The following is a 15,952-nucleotide window of genomic DNA, read 5'->3' on the forward strand; positions in this document are numbered from 1 at the left end:
AGGAAGGAAGGAAGGAAGGAAGGAAGGAAGGAAGGAAGGAAGGAAGAAAAAGAAAAGAAATGGGTCTGCTGCTGAGGAAAGAGAGAGAGATGAAGTAAATGTGTTTTCTCACCCTCTTCCTCCCCCTGAGCTAGGCATAGGTCGCTTGTCCATCTCATGAGATGTAGATGCGAGGGTTTAGCTGTGGATTCCACAGCCTCCATCAGCAGCCTGCATGCTCCTAATAAAAATGCATCCTGGCGTCCCACTCTGGCCTTGCCTCACCTAGAAAAACAACGCCAGTGAGGTCCTAAGGGGCCCATTCTGCAGGAGCACATGTAAGAACTCTTAGAGAAACAGCAGCAAGTGCAATTTCCCCAGAGAACCCTAAAGCTTCCTGTTTCCCTTCAGCCTCACATCTGTGCTCCCTAAGCTGGCTTTGGATTTCTCTTTAGCTGGACTTCATTGGCAGGTGCAGCAGGAGGATGTGGGGAGCCCCCTAGATACAACTGCCAAGGGGATTTTAAGTCTGCCTCACTCCCGGCCTCCCTTTCTGTACTTTCTAGAACTCCTCTTGGTGCCCTCTCTACCCACACCCTCGTGCCCTTTCTGCTGTGCACTCACCTTGCAGCAGACCAATGGATTTGGATGCCCCACCTGCATCTGCACCACACGTGAGCTCTGCAAGGGCTCTTCACTGCCGTGCCCTGGGCACTGCGTCTTAGGCCTTGGCTGTCATTGAGAAGCGGAGTCTCTTCCCTGTTAAAGCATTGCCAGAATACAGAGGGGAGAGCTGTCCTTTCCTGGGCTTGAGTCCTTTGTAGAGGCTAAAATGGCACCTGATGGGCAGCTCTGTCTTCCTCCTGTGAATGGAGTTGACTAGACCACTCTCAATCAGTGGATTTGCTAGAGGAGCTTCATCTGATGTTATACTAAGGACCTCAAGAATTCACCTTATGCTAGACCTTTTAGGTCCATGATAGTGTTACTGTGACCTGCATGGCCAATGAGCTGTGCACTCCAGCCAGCAAGAAGTGGGAAAGAGAGGTGGTGGTCACACACTTTCCCCTTAAAGGCGGGAGCCAGGTGTCACTTATCACCTTTTCTCACCCCAGCAGCAGGAACTCAGCAATACCCAACCTCACATCTGGCGATGCTGGGAAAGGTCTTTATCCTGGTAGGCTGTGTGCCCAACTACAAGCCATTGGTTCTTTTACTAAAAAGAGAAGGGAGCGTGGGTGTTGGGGAAAATGAGCAGGTTCAGCCGTTCCACCTTCCACAAGAGCCTTCTCTGACTTCCTCCAACAAGAAAGAGGCCTCTCTGTCTTCCCAGACCCCACAGTTCTTTCTGGTTTCTACCTTGCCCACTTTCCCCGCGTTGCAAGTTGCAGCTCTCCATCTGTTTAGTGTATTACAAACTTACAAGCTTTGTCTCTACCTTACTATACCCTAGGGAATTGTGTGTATTGAGTACTCAGTCTTTGTTCAATAAGGTTAATTTCCCTGAACCTCCAATTCCTCAGTTCTGAAGGGGGACTTAATATAAGCTTGGAGGTGCATCACATTCTCTGCGGAGGGAGAACTCACTGCTAAGAAAGCAGCATCAAACCATTCATGAGGGATCCACCCCCATAACCCAGACACCTCCCACTGGTCCCCACCTCCCAACACCTCCACACTGGGAATTAGATTTCAACACGAGCTTTAGTGGGGACAAACAAACCACTTCCAAACCACAGCACACGTGTGAGTGAGACCATTCAGCATTCGTGTCTCTGTGCCTGGCTTATTTCACTGAGCACAAGTCCTCCAGGTTTATCCGTTAGGTTGCAAATGCCAGGATTTCCTGTTTTCTAGCGAGTCATTGTTAACCAGAATGTGCACCAAAGTCACCTGAAGAGGTTTTGCAGAAAAGGAGCCTATATCCTCCTCACTGTACCCAACAGATACCAATTGTCCTGCCTGAAGTGGGGCCCAGTGTCTGTATCAGCAGCGTACACAAATGCACAACAGTTCAGTGGACCCCCCTGCAAACCACCCTAAACCTCACTAGGCAAATATGAAATCATAGTGGTGGCCGGCTTTTCATCTGGTTCTGTCAAACAACCTGGAAAATGTCACCTCATCCCAAACTCGCACCTGAACGTCCACCTCCTGGCTGCCAAAGCGACTGGAAAATTACCCTGGAGCTCTGGCTTCCTTCCTTTGTCTTCTCCTCACTGACCTCCGCAGGCTTCTGAGCTTCTGCACTGCCAAAGCTTCTGAGGCTGTGAGACGGATGCAGAGGGGAAGGGGACGCTAGAGGCGGCTGTCGAGCCCCTAGCTTTGAAGATCAGGACTCAAGAACACACAGCAGGACTAGGGCTCAAGTCCAGCGCACCAGGGCTCCTGAATTCATTTTTCACTGAACACTGCTCTCCGTACTCCGGGATGCACCACGCGAAGATTCCTCTTCATTGGCCTTTCTCGCCTTGAGCGCGAAGCAATTTTGTCCTGCTGGCTGTGACCTTGATGCTTTTGGCAGGAATGAATAACACTCCAAATAATGGCACTGGCCTCTTCAAGGTATAGTGACAAAAAACGAAGACAAAAAACAAAAAACAAAAAAAAACAGCCCGGATCCTACCTGGGGCTGAAGCTCTGGATACAACTGTTGGCATCTTCGAGAGAGGCAGCCATTGACCACCGACTGTCCCCAAATATATCTTTCTTTTCTGATGCTAAAATAGCCCCCCAGCAGGACAGGGAAGGTGAAGAAAAGATGTATTCTCCCGTTTTTCTGAGTTAATTGTACTTGCTCAGAAAGCCAAGTGATTCATTTTGCTCCAAGTCAGGAGTCCATGCAATTAATTTCGTTGATGAAATAGGGTTTCTTCTTCTGCAAAACTCTGCTTCTAAACTACATTTGGTGCATGGCATTTAAGCCAACTGCCTCATTAAGCTGGAATTCTGCAGAAAAATGTTTGCAGAATAGGGACATTTGGAATTAATGCTAAAATGTCAAGGTTTCTTCTGCCCAGCTCTTTTTTACCCCTTAGTCTCTTATACTTCATTATCACGTTAATGAGCAACTAACGTACAGGAAAATAAAAATGGCAAGGAGCGATGTGTTCAAGGACACTTAGGGAAAATAAACTAAAGCTGCCCTAGTTTTGTACGGCCAGCATTTTGGCGTGGCAGAGGATCTTCACACGTGCCACCGTCTCGATGTGGGATGGCATTGAGAGGAACTACCCTCTGCCATCACACACACCAGATACCTGTCATCCCGAACCCGATGACCCAATGGTCGCTAAGTTCCGTTCTTTTATTTTATTTTATTTTATTTTATTATTTTTCTGAGACTGAGTCTCACACTGTCACCCAGGCTGGAGTGCAGTGGCAAGATCTTGGCTCACTGCAACCTCTGCTTCCCAGGTTCAAGTGATGATTCTCCTGCCTCAGCCTCCCGAGTAGCTGGGATTACAGGTGTGTGCCACCATGCCCAGCTAATTTTTGTATTTTTAGTAGAGACACGGTTTCACCATGTTGACCGGGATGGTGTCAAATGCCTGACCTCAAGTGATCCGCCCACCTCGGCCTCCCAAAGGGCTGGGATTAAAGGTGTGTCTCTAAGTTTCCTTCTAACCATTACATTTGCTAATCTGTAGTGATGGTTTTGTTCTACCTCCCATTTCTCTGAAGAGTGAATTGAGCTTCATGGAAACACTCTGGCATTTGCTGATGAGATCAATGGAAATAGAATATTCTCAGCCCAGCCTCACGGCCAGCCTTCACCCACATTTTTTTCAGTTTCTTGTCCCAACAAGCATGACCCACTTTGGCCTGTGCTGGTCAGAACCAAGCAGTAGCATTTGCTTTAGTTCAGAGAGCAAGTCTAGAAATGAGATACGAACCACCTTGGGTGGAAATGAGGGGTGACCCTTGCCCGTCTTGCCTGGTGGCCTCTTGTGGAACCTACAGGGTAGGAATGAACGTGGCCTGATGTTGCACGTGGCCAATGATTTATCATCCTCTGGTCTCAGAAAAGATTGCTTTGGGTTCAGAGGAAAGAAATAAATGAGTTGTCTCTTCGGGGATTTTGTTGTTATTGTTGTTTGTTTGTTTCTGTCCAAAGCTGCTTCATCTTTAAAGCCCTTGTTGCAGCCAGCCGTTTTTCTGTTTTGGATTTTCCCGAGTTGGCTGTGAATTAATGTCCCATGGAAACCACTGCAGGGCTCCTCTGCTGATTTCTGTGGGCTCTGCACCTTCTCCCTCTGCGCTGTGAATTCTGCTCACTCCCAGGGACTGTACTCCAGCCCCATTGGCCCCTTTCTTGTGGTCCTGCAATGCAGACGTGATTGAGCACAATCACCCACAAACTGCATGGCACATGGTGCCTGTTTTTTCCAGCAGACCATCTGCTGGAGTCAATTACTCACCGTTCCAAGCAGGCAGATGGGGCAGATCCGGTGACTCTGCAGAAAGTCACTTCTGAGTCACCTCATCCCAAACTCGCACCTGAACGTCCACCTCCTGGCTGCCAAAGCAACTGGAAAATTACAGACCGTGGAGGTCTGGCTTCCTTCCTTTGTCTTCTCCTCACTGACCTCCGCAGGCTTCTGAGCTTCTGCATTGCCAAAGCTTCTGAGGCTGTGAGACAGATGTAGAGGGGAAGGGGACGCTAGAGGCAGCTGGCAAGCCCCTAGCTTTGAGGATCAGGACTCAAGAACACACAGCAGGACTAGGGCTCAAGTCCAGCGCACCAGGCTCCTGAATTCATTTTTCACTGAGTCCTGCTCTCCGTACTCTGGGATGCACCAGGGGACAGGAGGCAGACCCACCACAGGCTTTGTATTTCGGGAGACTCCACCGAGTTGTTCTGGAGTCTGCGGCAGACTCGGCACTACCTTTGGTGGGGGGCTCTCTGCTGGGGAGTCTGACCAAGGCAAGATGAGGAAGACTCGTGTGACAGGGGAGCATGGTTCAATGAGGTGCAGCATCCCCCTCAGTGCCACACCAGGTGCCACAGATATCGGCGGGGGGGCAGGCGGGCACATCTCACCTCCAGTCCCACTGCCCTCAGAGCCTGGCTCCTGCTCCCACCCCAGGAGGAGCATGGGCAGCGTGCCTGCTTCAGGCCTCTGGGCTGGGCTGTGAAACGCCACCGTGGATGACACCAACCCGGTGCTAAGCCTCCCTTCATGAACCCTCCTCCCGGCCAGCTGGTCTCCTCCTGCTGCCTCCCCATGGGACCTGGGAGGCTGCTGATGTGGGCTGCTTCTTCCTTATCTGGGACTGTGCCCTCCTGTGGGCAGTCAGCCCTCAGCTTCCTTCCAATTTACGTTGTTCTGTTGTATTTGATGCCCTCATTTTGTTTCTGCAAAGTGTTTTCAAGCTCCTTAATCACCTTTCTACACTACAGGTACATAGAGCGGATTTGTGGTACACACCTAATAATAACCAGTTGAATGGGACTCATAAATTATTTTAATCATTATTTTAGAAACAAATCTAGAGGGAATTAATTTCACGATATATAGACCCTGTACAAGACAGAACCCCTTGACCTAAGAGCTGTTCACAATGAAATGGGTTCTCTGACTGGTTACACTTGGGAAGTGTATCCTCCCAATGTGTTGAAAAAAATGCTGTAGAACTTTCCCCTCTAGAATAGAGATCACACCCTACAGAACTCGTCTGTCATTAAAACTCTAACCAGGACACTGATGGGCTAGGAAAGAATAATGGGTGTTTCTGGCTGAAGCCCAAGAGAATCGGTCTTTCATTTCAGTCCTTCTGAAGATGGATCCATTCTGGTTTACTACCGTGCATAGTGAGCTTGTACCCTTCTTATAAGAAGCCACACATAGTGAGCTTGCACCCTTTGTGTACTGCAAGAAGCATGCTGGGCCTTTGGACTCATTATCTGAGGAGGGAGCTCTGTGTGTGCGTTAATCCCTGGCCTGCTTTTGGGGGACTCAGCCTCTGCCAGAGCTCACTTTCTCATTGGGTTCCATCTGCATGGGACATGCTTCCATGTGAATTTACTTTCTCCAGTGCTGTTTTTCTAATCATATTAAAGTAATAATCAACAATAGTCCAATCAGAGTTCAACTCAAAAGGACATGTTGGGCTCATAGTGTTCAAATGTGTACAAAGTAAAAAAAAAATTTCCAGATGATTAGTATCTGTTTGGTTGAGCTTTGGTGAATGGGGTTTTCCTGTGCTGGACTTAGTTATCAGCATCAGACATTTCTTGAGCCCCCAGGAAATAGAAGCATGTGCAGGACACAGTGAAGATTCCTCAAAGGTTGTAGCAGATAAGGGACTCTGCAGGGACTCATTTATTTCCTGGCCACCTCATGTTCCTGCGTGTGTGGCTCCAATTTCCACTCACTTGTTACTATTCACATTTCTCTACTCTGTTTTCCCGTAGAGGAGATTTTGAAGACACACATCGCACATTGGTGGTCTCCGGACGGCACGAGACTCGCCTACGCCACCATCAATGATTCCCGTGTCCCCCTCATGGAGCTCCCAACTTACACCGGCTCCGTCTACCCCACCGTGAAGCCCTACCACTATCCCAAGGTAGGCAACGGGACACTGCACAGCAAAGTCTTTAAATTATTCATGAGCACCCCGGCCCTGCTCACTCAGTGTGCAGACGTGATCATCAGACGTGTATATGAGCAAAGCAGTTAACAAAAGAAAGATTAATCATGTCTCATTACATTGCATCACATTCCCACCTCTGTTGAGCCGAGTCATTGGCAGGTTTACTTCTTTTAAGCAATCGAACTACTGTTCATCACCTGACTGAACTTCACTGAACCAAAATACATAGGGTACCTCCCCTCACCACTCTCCAGTGATGAAAGTGCACCTGACCTCTCTCACACACCTTATTTCTACTTTGCACTTGGCCTCTGGGAGGGCAGAAAGACTTCCATCTGCCCCTGGTCCCCTGGGTCTGGGCAAGGCTGTTTTGCACGTGGTCACTGCCACAGGCTAAATGTTTGTGTTCTTGCCAAATTCATACGTTAAAATCCTAACCCCCAAGGTGATGGTATTAGAAGGGAGATCACTGGGAGGTGACAAGACATGGAGGGCAGAGCCTTCATGATTGGGATTTGTGCCCTTATGGATTTGTCAGTTTTCATGCTGCTGATTAAGACATACCCAAGACTGGGAAATTTAGGAAAGAAAGGTTTATTGGACTCACAGTTCCACATGGCTGGGGAGGCCTCACGATCATGTCAGAAGGTGAAAGGCATGTCTTACATGGCAGCGGACAAGAGGAGAGAGCTTGTGCAGGGAAACTCACCTTTTTAAAACCATCAGATCTTGTGAGACTTATTCACTATCAGGAGAACAGCATGGGAAAGACCTGCTCCCATGATTCAGTTACCTCCCACCAGGTCCCTCCTACAACACATGGGAATTCATGAGAGATTTGGGTGGGGACACAGCCAAACCATATCACCTTATAAAAGAGACCCCAGAGAGACCTTCCCTATTTCCACCATGTGATGATACAGCAAGAAAGCATCCTCTATGAACCAGAAATTGGGCTCTCACTGGATACTGAACCAGCCAGCACCTTGATCTTGGACTTCCAGTCCCCAGAGCTGTGAGAGATGCATTGCTATTGTTTGTCAGCCACTCAGTTTATGGTATTTTTTTATAGCAGCCTGGAGGGACCAAGACAGTCATGTTCTGACCCAATGAGCTGGTAGAACAGCAAGTCTCCAGTGGCTGGGAGGGAATACTGGGGGAAGCAGGGACATCCAAATCTCACTTTGTTACCACATCAAAGCATCCCAGTGTGAGTGGAGGGCCTGATGCTAAAACCTCCACAGTCATTCAGCTGGAGAGAGGCCAGTGCCCGAGTGTGGACACAGCTCCCGTGGACACGCAGGGTCTGCCGTGCTGGCCTCTGGCCTCTTCACTAGACTTCTTCAAGACCCCTGGGCTGGATGGAGGTGAGCAGTTTCCTGCCTGCACCCTGCCTGGTGACTGGAGGCTCACTTCCTGCCATGAGCTGCCTCTGCCAGGGGGCATTTAAATGTTAGCATTCTACCCCACCAGAGAGCTCTGAAAGCTCTGAAAGTATGTGCCTGCTGTGCCATGATCACCCCCACAGACCTGCTGGCTTACAGTTTGCAGCAAGAGGAGTGATAATGTATAAGGCAGATACATGAGGCCAGTAAGGTTCCCAGAGTCACAGCCTAGAGAAAGGAAACACCTGGTGTCTTAGTCAGCTCCAGCTGCCACAACGAAATAACACAGACCTAAGCAGCTTAAACAGCAGGAATTTCTTTCTCATAGTTGTGGAGGCTGGAAGTCCAAGATTAGGGTTCCAGCTGATTTGGTTCCTGGTGAGGGCTCTCTTTCTGGCTTGCAGACAGCCACCTTCTTGCCATGTCTTCACATGAAAGGGCAAGAGAGGGTTCTGGTATCTTTTCCTCTCCTTTTGTGGACACGGATCTCATCACAAGGGTGCCACCCTCATGACCTTATCTAACCTCAATCACCTCCCAAAGACCTTACTTCCAAATAACATCACACTGGGGGTTAGGGCTGCACTGTATGAACTGAGGGACATGTTCAGTCCATACACCTCGTAATACAGGCTCTTTTCAACAGCCTTTGATCAGCATGGCCAACATCCAAGGAAGCCCCAAAAGGAAGAAGCACAAGGGTCTTGCGGCCACAGCCTTCCTTTCTGCCTTTTCGGATTCTGAGAGCATCTGGACGTTAACATGTGTGGATTTGCCTTTGACAGAATTCTTTCACTCCTTTTTCAGCTAACCTTGATTGGTCTTAGTCTGTAGCATGTGGAAGGGTCCAGGATTTTAGTTGGAAGCATAGTTAAATAGAGAAAAGTGTACTGGACTGATGCTAGTTCCTTCTAACCCTTCTACGTTTCTTACCAGCTGTTCACAGCCACCCCACCCACCGGAAGAGCTGGTGACTGTCTGACCTTCATCTGACCCAGAGATGAATTGTTCCCATGATTGTCTTTTTGTGGGAGTCTCCCCAGTCTAGGAGTGATAACCTGGAATGCAGTAGGGTGCCCTTGATTTTACAGTGAACCCTCAGACAGGTGCTCTGAAGCTGGGATTATGAAATCCCAGATTACTCAAGATTTGGGGTTTCATATTTTAATAGAAAATCAACATATTCTGGCTGACAGAATTCAGATGCTCCTTGCCCCATTCCCACCCACTCCTCAGAGGTATGAATAGGCAAGCCTGCCTGACATGCCCTGTCGTGGGCCTGATAGCCTCTGTAAACCTGAATGTCTTCTGCAGGATGGAAGTGAGAGCATCAGGCAAGACCCTGAAGTCCCCCTGAAGAAGAAACTCCACATCTCTCCCCAGACCCATACTTGTCCCCCAGAGAGTGGGGAGCAGGGAAGCAGAATAGTCCCCCAGTTCCTTTTTGAAGGAATTAATCTCTCCCCACGCTGAGCATGGCCACCGCTCCTCAATGTCCATCATTTGCTCACCTCCAACTCTCCCCTTCCTGGCATCCAATCCATCTTTTCTCCCCTACGCCTCTTCTTGTCTTCTCTTTTAAGCAAGGGGTTCAGTACTTGCTTGGCATTGCCAAACCGGGCAGTTGGTTGGAATGGGAAGTGGGTGGGATTCTAGAAGAGCAAGAATCAGCCCCCTTAGCCCTTTGTCCTTTTGAAAACCCTACACATGAACCATCTGTTCTCCACATTAATTCTGCTCCTTAATATGGAGGAATGTCCTGGGAAGGGCTTTGCAGAGCTGAAGTTCACTCTTGCATGAGGCTGCTTGTTCATGTCTCTGCCCCTTTTTAATTCCCAGGCTGGAAGTGAGAACCCCAGCATTTCCCTACACGTTATTGGCTTAAATGGACCCACCCATGATCTGGAGATGATGCCACCTGATGATCCACGGATGAGGTTTGCTTCCTTCTATTATGTTACTGAAAAGAAAAAAAAAAAAGAAAAGAAAACTAAGGTGAATGTTCAAGGTACATGGTCTCTTCTGGATCAGATTTATCTTACAGATTTAAACATCCAAGAAAAAGGTACCTTTCCTAAAGATTTCCTCACTGCTTTATGATTCCATTTTCTAGGAAAAGAATACCATTCACCAAGTACTATTATTTCTTACCTTAGGTCAGGTGCAGGTTATCCTCCCAGAAGCTGGGCTCCTCTGGGAGGGGCATGACTGGGCCCCAGGCATGCCTCAGGGGGACACCAGAGGAAATGATGCAGTCTTCCCAAGACAGTCCATGGAATCTGACCTCCCGTAAATGGTGCTCTATTTTTAGAGCATTTTTTAGAGCATGGAACAACTTGCCAGTGGCAGATCCTATTCTCATAAAGTTGGTAAGGTCCCAACCCTGTGGAAGGTATGAACAATGTCATTGAGTTATTATTATTAGCATCTGATTGTGGTCAATTTTTTTCTAAAAACAACTGATTTAGAATCCAAGTGAAGTGGTCTAAATACCAGTTTAGTATTTTCCCCAAATTCAAGCAGCCTGTGGACTGATTATACTTCCAGAGTCTAGCTATACCATCATCAGCCTTCTCTCTGTCAAGAATATTGATGGGAGACTCAAAAAGAGGAGAGGATTTTAGCAGTGCCAGGACCCACTCATACATAGATTCTGAAATTTCACGAATGGCACTATTTAAACCAAGAATAACTCATTTTGAGGCTCAGCAAAGACCCAACTCATATTTTGCTATACCTCTAGCCTGGGCCTTTATTATTCCATTCAAAATTCCATGTTACTAGTAGCTTCTGGCAGCTTCTGGAAGGGCAGGAATTGAGGTCTCGGGTCTAGCTCGGGGATGAATGCTCTGGCACCTGGTGACTCTGGACCTCTCTGAATGATGTGCTTGTCTCCTGCAGTGGCTCCAATGCCACCTTTGCCCTACACCCCGAGCTCCTGCACAGAAGCCCAAGGCCTCTGCAGAATTCTATTGAGACTCCTTCCCCTCGTCTTTCTTCAGTGAAACTTATAATGTTGTAAGATCCCCAGGCGGACGGATGAAGCTCAGAAGCCCAGTGCTCTAGGAAGGGTGAGGCACTGCCTGTTCCTCTCAGCCCTGCATGGGTCTTCTCCCCAACATGGGAGGACCTGAGTCTCCAGAGGGTTAATGAGCCTGGCCCCCAGCAGCTGGTCCCAGGGATGACCGACCACTGGGGCGTCAGCCCAAGACATGCGCTGGTTCGGAGAGGTGAATTGATTTGGCTGGTGATATTTTTGCTGAGATTTTTTTTAGAGTTCAGATGATTGCTTTGGCTTTTCTCCTGAAGTTCCATATTTTTTATTGTTTTCCTTTCAGCCCCTAGCCCTGCCAAGCCTCCTGGGGCCTGGTCCAGCAGACTTACTGAATTAATATGGAAAGTCACCTGGAAAATTTCAGCCATCTGTTTGAGTTAATTGAAAATCTCGTTTAGTCAATTTGGTGCTGCTGTTTCCACAGGCTTGATTAGCTTCAAGGACAATGAAAAATTAGCGTCAGCCAGGACTTGAAGCCTGGATGCTGGGCTTCAGATTTTCTGGCTGCTCTCATTTCCTAAGCTCAGTGCAATCATGCATTTTATACGTAATACAAATTTGTAGCATGTAAATGTCACACTTTCTCATACTGCTTCTCTATCACACATCTTTGAGAGTTTCAAAAAGTCAGCACAGATATATCAGAAATCCCAGACTCAACGTAGCACAGATGTTTAGTATTTGCCGGCCATTTGCCTGAGCACTGGGAATTTGGTGGCAAATGAAGTTCACAGTGTGGAGGGGACCCTGGATCCTGAAGAAGTTGTTACTAGCAAGTAAATCCCTGCAGGTGTGAGAAGGGCTGTGGCGACGTGTGGAAGAGGAGGCCACCTGGTCTGGAGGGTGGCAGTGTCACGGCTGAGGTCAGAGTTTCTGCATGTCCATGCTAGTGACATTTGGGGCTCAGCAATTCTGTGCTGTAGGGGGCAGTCCTGTGCACCACAGAGCATTAGGCAGCATCCCTGGCCTTACCCATGAGATGCTGTAATATTCGCCTTTTCCCCCTCCAGTTGTGACCGTCACAAATGTCTCCAGCCATTGCCCAGTGTCCCCAGATTGAGGACTACTGGTTTCAAGTGAAGGTTCGCTAGCCAACTGCCTGGGTTCGAGTTCTGGCTCTGTGGACTCTGTCAAGTTACTCAGCCTCCCTGATTCAGTTTCCTCATCTGTAAAATGGAGATAATTTTAATAATAAACATGTTTACTCTTGTGGACAGTTATGAAAGTTAGATGAGATAAGGCACGGATCATAGGGCTGGCTCCTCCGATCGTTCCGTCTTGTGGCTATAAGTACCCCTTCTATGCGGACAGCTCTCACCTGTGAACCTCAGCCTGGCCTGGGTCAGGACTCTAGGTTTAAAAAGCCAACCACCCAACCAGCATCGCTACTGGGCGTGGTCACCATATAATTTTTTTTTTCTTTTTTTTTTTTTTTTTTTTTTTTGAGACAGAGTCTCGCTCTGTCACCCGGGCTGGAGTGCAGTGGCCAGATCTCAGCTCACTGCAAGCTCCGCCTCCCGGGTTCACGCCATTCTCCTGCCTCAGCCTCCCGAGTAGCTGGGACTACAGGCGCCCGCCACCTCGCCCGGCTAGTTTTTTTGTATTTTTTAGTAGAGACAGGGTTTCACTGTGTTAGCCAGGATGGTCTCGATCTCCTGACCTCGTGATCCGCCCGTCTCGGCCTCCCAAAGTGCTGGGATTACAGGCTTGAGCCACCGCGCCCGGCCTCACCACATAATTTTTAAATGGTCAAATTGTGATTCTCAGACAAAATCAATCCACATGTGTCCAAGATTTTATTTAACTCATTAATTAATAAGGGAGCCAGTGAGCTCTTAAAAAGAGGCCATAGAACCATCGAGAAGCCAATTGTATAGAGGCAACTGAACAAGGACATCGTAGGGTGAGTCTGCCGGGTTAGTCAGCCATCCGGGAGAGATGCCTACCCCAGCAGGGTTGAAACCGCCCCTGTAATTGGAAATCAAGCCCAGCATTGCCCTGGAGGAGGGCCCAGTGATCCCATCTGTCTCTTTACCACCTTCAGATCCATTTGCTGACACTGTCTACACAGCACCTCAGGCCGAACCCAGTCAAAGCCAAGCTCCCGCTCTCCTCGTCTACACCTGCTCCCTGCAATCTCCCCATCATGGTCCAGGGCAACTCCACCTTCCAGGGTCCCAGGCCTCCTTTACGTCCCTCTGTGCTGGGGATCCTCTTGGCAGGTGCCTGGCATCAGCCTGCAACCCCTCGCCGCTCCCCACTCCTCCCTGGCCTGGCCCACCAGCACTGCCCCCTCCTGCCCCACCCACTGCTGACCCCACACAGCAGCCAGAGTAACCCTTTAAATGACATCGGGCCACGTACCTGCTGCTCCCAGACATCTAGTGGCTTCTATTTCTCTCCAAGTAAAGGCCAGACTTCCTACAGTGGCCTCAGAAGCCCCCATGATAGATAGATAGATAAATAGAAAAATAGATGATTGATTGATTGATTGATTGATAGGCCGGCCATGCACACCCTTTCTATCTCCCCTCACATCGGCTGGGTCACTCCCATATGAGGATGTGCCCAGAGGCTCCCCTCTGCCCAGAGAGCTCCTCCTTACTTAGGTCCTGATCAGATACATGGCTCCCACAGTGACTTCCCTGATAACCACATGTCACACGGCAGCCCCACCCCTGCTTTCATTTTCTTCCTTCTATTCATCCCAATGGGATTTTTAGACACTTTTTAAAATGGTTTCATTTTCGTTTTCCCGCCTGCCACCTAGAACAGGAAGTTGTTGAGGCAGGGATGTTAGTTCCTGTGGGGCGGGCCCTGGCTCCAGTTCTGCAACAGGGCTCTGGAACCTTGGCTGGATGGATGCCTTGGCTTCAGCATTAGCCAGTAACATCTCATTTGCATGGGATTCTTGAAGCTTGAGACGTCTTCAGTTGTGCTGGTACCTTTCTAAGAACCAAAACTTATTCGTTATTTAGCCACGGATGACATCTTGCCCTCTCAAGCACAGGATGCTAAAGGAACTAACTAAAACTAAGACACCTCATCTGTGGAGGGACACAAAAGGAATGAACCTTGAGCCATGCCCCTGAGCACCTAGGAAGGGATAGATGCAGAGGTTTCTGGAAGCCTACAGCTTATTTCAGCAGGCTAGCTTATGAACCAAGAGGAAGGCAGAAAACATTTCATGTATGTGCTACCTAACCTTTATGCCACCCATGTTCAATTTTTTTTCTTGTTTGCTTGTTAACTAGATTGACTTCTCCAATGGTTCTTAGATGTAGGCAGAGTTAGGTCTGTACTTCCAAATCTTTGCTTTGGCAAGCACTTATCATCATCCATGTGGCACATGCTGTGTGAGGCCCTTGGGTGATGAAGACGTGTGGCCTCTCCCAACGAGAGCTCACGTTCCGAGAGGCCTGGACAGCTTGTAGCCAGGGGCTGCAATGAAGTGTGGCAGGAGCCACACCTAGGAGCAGAGGTGCCCCTTGTCGGGTGAGTGGGAAGTGTTCAGGATGGTTTTGCAGACCTCAGAAGTATCCCAGGCGAAATTGGAGGCCCTCTTGGGAAACAGCTCTGTTAAAGAGAAGTAAGAGTGGTGGGTCCGGAGTAGAGCTCAGCCTTCCTTGAGCTACCGCAGGGACCCAGGCCTTGTTAAGCTGAACCTGACCAGGAAAGAGTAAACACAGTCTATCCTGTGGGTGGAAAAAAATAAATGCAAATCGCTGTGCTGTGGTTTCTATGCTTTCACACGGAAACCCAGCTGCACTGATGAAACAAGTGTGCTTATTTTTTGCCACTTTCCTCCGGCCTTTCCCGAGCAGTTGAGCTGCGTGTTGAATTAAGATGCGGCAGATAACCAGCACTGTCATTCTGAAGACATGTTGCCCTGTGCTGATATGTGCTGTTATTTGCCTCCAAAGATCCCGTTCGGATGCAGCGCAGCTGCTCTTCTCTTGATTCCCTGGCAAGTAGAGGTGGTAAAAGGCTCCCAGAACTCAAGACACAAAACCAGCCATGTCCCTGATGCACCTGTGCGCAGGTGCGGAGACTCACTCCTCCACCACCCACGGCCCATGAAACGCTCAGAGACCTCTCACTTTCATTTTCTTTTAGTTGTTTGTTTTGATCCCAAGCACCAAGGATTTAGATGCTGTGCAGCTCCTGGCACAGGAGCATGGTTGGTCCATGCAGGCCTCTCTCATTTTATTGATTTGCTCTTTTTCAACTTTAGTCCCTACTCCCATGCCCTCGCCACCTCATAGGCACCTATTTCAAATGCTTAGAGGACCCTTGTTCCTCTGTGTTTTTGTAAAGCCTGTATTGTTGCTCGGGTATGTGCATGCTTACTTACATAAATGGCATTGTGATAGAGATGTAGATAAGCTATAGGATAGAAACAGAGCTCCAGACACAGATATCTGTTTCCTCCTGTTTTCCTCTGAGCACCATATGAAGACCCAGCACACCCACGTGTATTTGACCAGCCCATGGCTTCTAACCGCACACAGTGATGCCAAATGCCCCCAGCTCCAGGGCAGCTTACACACTGATAGCCTCCTCTGCCTCCAGGCTTCTCCCCAACATGCACTGCCCATGACACCTCCATGCTGACCCAGATGCAAAACTCAGCCTTCTCTCTTTCCAATTTATACCAAACATGGTATGTGTACAAGTCTTGGGAAAGCTGAGGGTCATCAAAGCCATGAAAACATCACAGAACGGTAGAGTTCTCATACCTAATGGCTTGAGTACCACCCCCCCTCAAAAAAACCACCACTATCATCACTACCACCTCTTCCCCAACCTTCACCACCTATATAACCTCCACCACTACCACCACCACTACCACCACCTCCACAACCTCTACAACTTCCAACACTACAACCTTCACCACCAGCTCCATCACCATCACCACCACCACCTCTATCAC

General features: G+C 48.7%; 1 protein-coding gene across 9 annotated transcripts in view; it reads left to right on the forward strand.

Moving 5' to 3' along the window:
* The window catches only part of DPP6 (dipeptidyl peptidase like 6), a 1,140,747-nt gene that overhangs the window by 1,010,891 nt on the left and 113,904 nt on the right, over positions 1-15,952 (forward strand). For all 9 annotated transcript variants that reach the window (XR_003306682.2, XM_026447005.2, XM_026447006.2 and 6 more), the window contains 2 exons: positions 6,398-6,552; positions 9,804-9,901. Coding sequence is in view for 8 of the 9 variants with exons in the window: in XM_026447005.2 (XP_026302790.1) it covers positions 6,398-6,552; positions 9,804-9,901 (253 nt within the window). In the remaining variant the exon portion in view is untranslated. The remainder of the gene's footprint in view (positions 1-6,397; positions 6,553-9,803; positions 9,902-15,952) is intronic.

Source organism: Piliocolobus tephrosceles, chromosome 8 (assembly GCF_002776525.5).
Source record: "Piliocolobus tephrosceles isolate RC106 chromosome 8, ASM277652v3, whole genome shotgun sequence".
In the NCBI taxonomy this organism is placed as follows: domain Eukaryota; kingdom Metazoa; phylum Chordata; class Mammalia; order Primates; family Cercopithecidae; genus Piliocolobus; species Piliocolobus tephrosceles.